This window comes from Spinacia oleracea, chromosome 5, assembly GCF_020520425.1.
Source record: "Spinacia oleracea cultivar Varoflay chromosome 5, BTI_SOV_V1, whole genome shotgun sequence".
Classification (NCBI taxonomy): Eukaryota; Viridiplantae; Streptophyta; class Magnoliopsida; order Caryophyllales; family Amaranthaceae; genus Spinacia; species Spinacia oleracea.
In genome coordinates, this window is record NC_079491.1 from 19,942,813 (window position 1) to 19,951,599 (window position 8,787).

General features: G+C 32.6%; 1 protein-coding gene across 2 annotated transcripts; it reads right to left on the reverse strand.

The window, feature by feature from the left end:
* Nucleotides 1-5,133: 5,133 nt before the first annotated feature.
* Nucleotides 5,134-7,751, reverse strand: LOC110799783 (transcription factor BEE 3). 2 transcript variants are annotated; one of them, XM_056830210.1, is made up of 6 exons: nucleotides 7,257-7,751; nucleotides 6,970-7,089; nucleotides 6,810-6,875; nucleotides 6,245-6,313; nucleotides 6,069-6,146; nucleotides 5,134-5,512 (listed from the first exon to the last, which is right to left on the reverse strand). In XM_056830210.1, the coding sequence occupies exons 1-6, from the start codon at nucleotides 7,641-7,643 to the stop codon at nucleotides 5,405-5,407; spliced, it is 828 nt and encodes a 275-aa protein (XP_056686188.1). In that variant the 5' UTR covers nucleotides 7,644-7,751; the 3' UTR covers nucleotides 5,134-5,404. The 2 variants fall into 2 exon arrangements, with proteins under 2 accessions (XP_056686188.1, XP_056686187.1); XM_056830209.1 differs by having other exon boundaries at nucleotides 5,134-5,515; nucleotides 7,257-7,750.
* Nucleotides 7,752-8,787: the final 1,036 nt, after the last annotated feature.

Sequence of the window (8,787 nt, forward strand, 5' to 3'; positions counted from 1 at the left end):
TGGGGATCTCTCAACATACACCCGCAAGGTAGAGATTGAGGGTTCGGGGGACTGTAACTACCGAGAGGAGTACTTCGCTCGTCGATAACTCCAGAGGCAGGATATCCTTACTAGCTCAGCATAAATAATTGAAGGGACATGCGTTAACTATTAAACTAATCTGAGTTGATTTTAGCAATATGCAACATATAATACTAGATCGATCGTGATTATCTGATTTAAATAGTATTAAGGGACCTAGCATGATAATCCAATTTCCCGAAAATATTATATTTGTTAGGCGTGATAGAACAATCAGATTTAGTTAGTTTAACAGTTCATAAAAAGGGCGAGGAAAGCAGTTAAATCATCGAAAAGGGACACATTACGACGCACCCTTGAGAGGTGCGTCACGGTTCTCAGAAAACTAACCACTTTGACTTTGCTATTTCTCCTTTTTATTTAACGAATCTCAATTATGGGACATGATACGTTCTGTTCGATTTATGGATCGATTGCGACAGAACGCGTGAACAGTTTCGCAGCGTGAGGCTTAGGCTAAGGGTTGGAGTCAATACTCAGAATATAATTATGTGTTGTGTGTGTTCTTTTCACGTCGAATTTAGGGGTCTATTTATAGGGAAGAGTTCGTGGAAAGATAGAATTGCAGAGTTCTAATCCACAAAGAATTAGGAAAAACACGTACCCAGGTATTTTCAGCGCCCAGGCCTGGGCGCCGAAGATTTCGGCGCCCAGAGCCAGGCGTTGAAAATAGGGTCTGGGCTGTTTTCTTTAGTCAGATTCGGATTCCTGAAATCCGTAGAGTTTGAGATTTAATCGAGTCTTTTAGCGCGTATCAATTTTATGACGGAATGCGTCTGGGCCCGTTACGAACTCTAGGCTCGTTAGGATTTTAATTAATACGTAACTCTTATTTCCGAATCATATTAGGAATAGGATTCTCGCAGTTTTCTGCCTCATTTAGGATTTATGTTGGAATGCAACACCTAATTCTGACAGGTTTCTATCCTTTATGATTTGCCACTTTTAGAAGCTACCTTTTACGGTAGTTACTATTTTTAGCAGGTTTCCATAAATAGCAGGTTTCGGGTGAAATGAAAAGGGGAATTGAGATTCGTTTATTTTATAGGAGATGCGTTGTCAAGTGGAGATTTATGCTCTCATCATCGAACCTTTCCCTTTCGGGAATGGGGACAAAAGTAGGTGTCTACAGTGTGATCTCCCTGCTGCGATTTCCACAACGCCGACTGTCGAGGAGATAAAGAGAAGGTGGATTCTGCAGATGCAGTAACCTTTGTGATAAATTGTTTTTTACCACCTAAATTTTTTTTCTACAATTTAAAAAGTAGGATAAATTGTTTTTTTCCACCTAAAAAAATTGTTTTTTACCACCTAGAAAACTAAAACTTGTATTTTACCACCTAAAAAAAATTTAAAACTTGTTTTTTACCACCTGAAAAATGGAAAAATATATGAAAATGTTATGTAGGGGCCCACAATAACGGTAATATTTCTTATGTGTTCTATTCTTCCACGATTTCATGTATTTAAGTCTTTTCTCTTCCCCAACTTCCTTATGTTCCATGAATTTACATAATTTATCGCCACCATTAACTCACAAAATTGACAAAAAATTATAAAAATAAAGAGAGAAGGGTGAAAAAGTTAAAGAGAATCACATAGGGAGTGTAAAAAATTGAAGGAAAATTGAATTAGGCAGCTATACATAAATTTTTCATCTATTTTTTCGATTTCAGGTGGTAAAAACAAGTTATAATTTATTTTTAGATGGTAAAATACAAGTTTTATTTTTGTAGGTGGTAAAAAATAAATTTTCGATTTTTGTAGGTGGTAAAAAATAATTTGTCCTTAAAAGTAATATTATTATGAAAAAAAAGTAATAACCGTTAAGTTGCATTTTCTACAATTTATAATAATAATACTTGCCGGAAGAAACCACTCTGCCTGACGGAAAATAATAATAATAATACAATTTCTACAATTTATAATAATAATACAATTTCTACAATTTTTTGGCATTTTCCTTAGGAAAATTTGTAATTATTAATCCAATCTTTGCCCGATTTTCTTTAATTAAGCCTACTTATGCGATATTTCTAAATAATCCAACCTTTATGACCCAACTACTATTATTAAGCCTAACAAGTTACTAACCTGCTATAGGCGGTATTCACCCTTACGTGGCATGTAACAATTATAATTTTATTTTATTTTTCCCCCCCTTATTTTCTTTAATTGCTATTTTAATTTTCGTTCCTCTCTCCTCTGCGATTTTCTGCTTCATCTCTGCACTCCTCTGCATTATTTCTCTTCTACCTCTTCTCCACCATTGTCGATCCCTCATACGGTTATACCTCTCCATTCGAAGTTCATCAAAAATAATCAGCAATTGCTATGGCTGGGGTAAAGCAATTGCTTGTTGGATCTGGATCTTCTTCAAATTCAAGGTTTTTTTTTTCTTTCTAAATTTTCAACAAGACCACAATAACCAACATCCCACAACATAAAAAAAAAACTATATTATTGCTACGGCTCAGGTTTTTACGAACTGACCAAGGAAGTCCAAAATTCAAAATTTACCAAAAAAGGAACAAAAACGCTAAGGTTCGTAAGTTCACCATCAATTGTAGGATTTTGGAGACGAAATTTGAATGCGCGTGGATGAAGTCACCTATTTCCACAAGAAAATCGCTGATGATGTCATGAACCAGTACAATTGTGGTTGAAGCAGCAGTAATGGAGGAGAGAGGAATTGAAACACGGTACAAAGAAGAGAAGGGTTAAGGGTTTTTTGAAAAAAAAATGAAATCCTTGTTTAGGTGGCAAGTGATGATGACGTGTCCAATATTTTAGGAGGAAAACAAACTTTAGGTTGTCAACGTTTTTAACGTTGACTTTGTAGCAGATAACCGGTCATCTAAGCTTAATAATAGTAGTTGGGTCATAAAGGTTGGATTATTTAGAAATATCGCATAGGTAGGCTTAATTAAAGAAAATCGGGCAAAGGTTGGATTAATAATTACAATTTTTCCTTGACTTTGTAGCAGGTAACCGGTCATCCAGGCTTAATAATAGTAGTTGGGTCATAAAGGTTGGATTATTTAGAAATATCGCATAGGTAGGCTTAATTAAAGAAAACAGGGCAAATGTTGGATTAATAATTACAAATTTTCCTTTTCCTTATCTATAGTGAAGGAAATGCCAAAAAAATGAAGAAGAAAAATGAGGGCAAAATAGACAATGCACTATTGTAGGAATAGTAATTGGAACTCCTTGCTTTTATAAGTGTTAGGATATATAGGATTCGTATATTTTCCTTTGACCGACTTTAATTATTTATACATAAACTTAAACATAATCATGTGTGATCTTGATAGATTCATCTTGATTTATATTTTCACAGTGTCAACTTTTAATAACTTTACTTATGCGCAATTAGAAATATATATTAATGGCTAAAGATAGGCAACGAAAAACGTGAAAGTCAAAATACGGGTCACGGGTTAGTTTTAAAATTAGTGGGTTGGTTTGATTTTAGGTTCAAACGGATCGAGTCATGTATTTGTTCGATTCGTTTCTTAGGTGGGCGGTCACCGTTCAGTTCAATATCGGATACGGGTTGTCATTGTTCAATATCTTCCGAGCCAGTTCGGCTTCATTAGATAAATAATCCTTGGAACCAACTTATGGATCGCCCATTTAAATCTAGTGCTAATTAATCAATTGAAGTGACAATGACTTGCAAACCATATCTTGAGTATTTTGTTAATATATGCCAATTTTTATTCAGTTGTTAGATTATATATAAGGCAGGTCGACATCTTTACTCAATGAATGAAACATAAACATATCAAATCAAAGATTTTTAGTTGTTCTTTGGAAGATTGGCATTTGGCTATATCTCAATAATAAATCACAATAAAACATAAAAAAAAAAAATCAACTAGTTATCAGCCATGCAATTCACGGATTTAACTTTTTGTCAAATTGTACACCATATGAGTTTACGGTATTCATTTGAGGTTTTGAACTAATGATTAAGACTTATATATTAGAATTTCCGAAAGATTAAGGAAGATATATAAATTAAGAAGTTGATGAAAGATTAAAAATATAATGTGTGATAACCCTTCAAATTACAAAAGGATTGGTGCAAAAAAGTTAGAATAGGACACTTGACGCAAAAAGTTCCACCAGTTAAATATATACATATATTACGTCATTCGTTTCTTATTGATCTTCCTGTTTTGATTGTACACATTTATCAATTCATATATATATATAACCATCAATACTTTTAATTTTTAATTATTAAAAGTTATAAAATTGATATTCCTAAAGTATTGACTGAGAGAAATTAAACAAGACTTTACATGAATATTATTTTTTTCTTATATTGAGAATAAGTTAATAGTTTTTCTCAAATTCTAAATAATTACTAGATTCTAAACATGAAGAAAATTAAGAAACGAAGGGATTGCGGGCTTTGTAGCTTACCACCTTACCTAGTCCCATTAAGTTTTTAGGCTACTTCACTTTCTAGCTACAAAGTACTCTAATGGTTTCGTTTTTGAAAGCTAAGTAGAATATTAGGAGCCCCTCCGCTCGAGGGTCACTCCTAAGAAATCACTATACAAAACTGAAAATTGAAGACTATTACAAGTGTCGATACACATGGTGTGTTGCTGCTAAGATGATCAACATTTGTTTCTTTGTAGATGTGCTTGATATCCCATTCTTCTAAAAAGGTGAGAGTTTTCTTCATATCTTTAATGATGTTTTGAATTTTTCACAGGGTTGTAAGTACTCTAATGATTATCTATAACACATTGTAGCTTCCCCAATAAATAAATATATAAAATAAACTCTTTTTTTTTAAAGGAATTTAAAATAAACTTTATTATACACATTTTGAGTAGAACTTGCTTTTCCTTTTTCAAATCAAGCATGTACCTTGTTTAAGCTACAATCTCTCGAACTACGGAAGTATATTTTTTGTTCTCCAATAGTAAGCTTGTAGCTACACATTTTTCTTGTAATTGCGAACATGATCCTTAAAATGTACTATTGGAATTGCTCTTAATCTCTTAAGAAGTAAAAATAAATAAAAAATAAATAAAACATAAATTTTCTCTCCTTTATTATTAGCCAATAAAATTTAGACAACGTACCCTTTCAAATATTGATAGGGAAATGAATGAATTACACTAAATAATGAGGAATTATCTATGGAGAAGTAAATTATCCTTTTCCTAAAATAATTGTTGAATTTAATTTAGTTCTTATGTTAATTTTTAGGGGTTACTAAAAATGACAATGAGAAGAGGATGAATCACATGTCATCAAATACAAAGCAATCGGGAGCAACAATCCAAAATCCAAGTCAAAAGGGCCATGTTGGTTGAAAGAAATTGGGTAGTGCTTGATCATATCCTTCTTTGCTAATAATTCTTTCCACTTCTTCTGTTTCTCCACTGTTGCATATCTTTATCTTCTGCATAATTATTTCATAAATTCAATAAATTAACCAAATTATAACACAATTTTCAATTTTCTATATAAGTAGTCATAAAATTAATTGCATATTGAGTGTACCTATTTCTCAGTACATGTGACTCAAAGAGTCAAAGTTATAATTGTTTTCGATGCTAGGTGGATTTTTAATGACTACTTTGTAATTTTGTACTTCCTTTGTTCATAAATACTCACAACGTTTGATATTTTTACACTATTTACATATTCCATTTTGACTATTGTTGGTGATTTATATGTCAAATAAAACATAGTCATGTGAAATCTTGTTAGATTCGTCTCAATACATATTTTCAAAATATCAACTTTTTATAATTTTTGCTTGGAGAGAATTTAAGATATTGACGATCTAAATTGTGCATTGGCATGCGTGAAATTGACAAACTTTACGAGTATTTATGAACGGAGGAAGTATATGTTAGAGAAGGAACCTGAATAATCTAAACTTTTGCTTAAGTAAGTGAGTCGTATTGATTAATAGGTACATCCGAGGGCATAAAATATACAATACGTACCTGTTTTTTCTCTGCAGGCTCGTTTTCGGCGTTAAAATCGTAAAATTGACTGGCAGCAGTAAGTTTCATTGACAGAAACTGGGTAGAAGAATTTAAAAAAAAAAGGGGGATTAATTAACATTCAATGATAATCAAGTATTAAATTTTCTTGAGAAGCAATTGAATTGCAATCTCACATCAACTTGATTCTGCAATGACTGAACATAATTGATTATCTCATCTAACATCACGGCCATGCCCATTGTCTGCAGTCAACAATAGTAGCAATTAATCAACATTAGCATTATTTCAACCCACCAAATAAATTGATCATAAAGCTTATAAATTATACACTCGCTCTGGTTTGAAATTAACAGTCACACATGCTATTATGCTAGTTTGTATTAAGAACCGAACTAGTTACCAATGAGGTCTTCGGCTCTTAGCTTAACGGTTAAGACTGATAGCCTGTATACGATAAATCTTAGGTTCGAATTCCCAGTCCCATTTGTAATTTACATTTCTCTAGTGGCTCCAGGGGCGGATCTTGTTGTGGCTGGGGTGGGCCTGGCCCCCAGACCGAAAAAATTTGTAATGTATTTTTAGTTATGGCCCCCCTAAAATTTGTGTATAATTGTTTAATTACATAGTATATTGCTTACGTATTTTTTTTCTACCGGCCCCCCTCATAAAACCGTTCAAGGTCCGTCACTGAGTGGCTCGTTTGTGAAAAAAAAAAAAAAAATCGAACTAGTTTTATACCTTGTAGCAACCAGGAACAATGTCCTGCAAGCATCTAAGCCTCTCATTAATCTTTCCTCTTCTTACCTGAAATCCCAGAAAAAAATAAATTGAATAAAATAAATTATAAACAGGAAAAAAACATAGAGAGAAAATAAATAAATTAATAAAGAAAATATACCCTTTCTGCAATACTATGACTATCAGTAGCTTGGCCACGCCTAGCTCTAACATGAACAACTTCTTTGAGGTTTCCTTCTTCTTTATCATTACTTTTGCTTCTTTTTCCTCTGTTTGAACTCTGTTCCATGATTTCACACAACCCAAATTAGAATGTTCAGATAATATCCAGCAGGCTTAGTCACCCCAAATCACGTTATAGTCAACCTCGTCAAAAACGAGTGACTTTTATGCAATCTGGCAGACTAAACCTGTTGTATACAATACACTCGTTATATATGTACATACATTTTTCTTTACTCGAGCTCGATCATTCGATGTAGGAGATGATGAGTACAAAGAGCTGCTGCTTTCTGCCAAATCCTCTGCTTTTCTTTTGTTGTTGGTTGCATTTCCACTGCATTCATTTCCATTCCCAGATGATACAGCTGAATTAGCTTGAACATCTTTAGCAGTTTTTACATGGAATTCAGATGTTTGATCATTGGGATTAATGATTATTTGATCATGGGAAAAACCAATGAAACTTTGATGATCCAAGTTTGAGTTTTGTGCTAAATATTGGTTGATTGCCAAGAATGGATTTGACAATTCCCAACTAACATCATTATCTAGAAATGTAAATGGATTATTGGTTGACAAAATGTTGGAGTTTCCTGTGAAATAGTTTGCCATTGAAAAAAGTTTTGAAATTTCCAGTGAACTTTTCTTCTGACTAGAAGTCACAAGGTTTTCTTAGGAGAGAGAAAGAGAGACAATTGTGTATTGGATAATTGAGAGTTGTGTTAAGAGTAAGCAAATTTATAGTGATGGGGCATTGCCGCATTGGGGTTGATCTGATGAAGTGGAGTGTTGGACAAACACTGGCCTACACCTTATTTTAATACTTGTATAAGTATATTTTACTCTTTCAACTTATTTGATCTAAACAAACTTTAACTTATGGAACCTAATTGAAATATATTGGATGTTATTATAATCTATTTGAACTTATTTGATCTGAACAAACGTTAACTTATTGAACATGATTGAAATTTATTGGACGTTATTATAACTTATCTGAACTTATTGTAACTGGAACTTTTTCTTTAGTGTGAATAGAACCACCTTATATTAGTTGCCACATATTTTGTTAGGATGTAGTGCTTTTTCCATGTAAACTTCACGTGTATCATCTTATCTTATTTTATTTCCTTATTGATCCATAAATTATCTTAACTTATCTTTCGGGAGTAATAAGTTCAAGTAAAGGATAAAGTTCATAAGTTAAGATATATTCGTCATGTTTACTTTGCAACTAAAATAATTACGCTCTAATTTTCACTTACTGAAACTGATTAGTCCTGAAATAATTGAAAATAAGACCTTATAGAAATCCAGACAAAATAGGTTAAAAAAATCTCTAATAAATTTAGTATAAACTTTTGTAAAAAGATCGCTTGGTAGTTTTACTAATTATGTATCACACCACATGTCATATCACCCACGTGACACCCCTCCTACTCATTTGTCATACTATTAGTCGTTGTCTGATAATGGTGTAAGTGTGATTGGATAGGAGAATAGTTGTAAATTCAAATCAATATGATTAAACAAAACAATTTTGGATAAAATGATATAACTTCAGGTAATTTCAGATTAGTCAAATTGATTCAAATATAACATGCATTATGATATGTTCTTCTCACCTTATTTTTACTTATTTCGAGACTAATAGTTTTAGACAATACAAGCTCGAGGTATAAGTTTGGGGCTCTATGTTCAGATAAGTACATTCAGGTCTAGTAAATCAAATACTTCCCCACTTTACGTGAAGTAC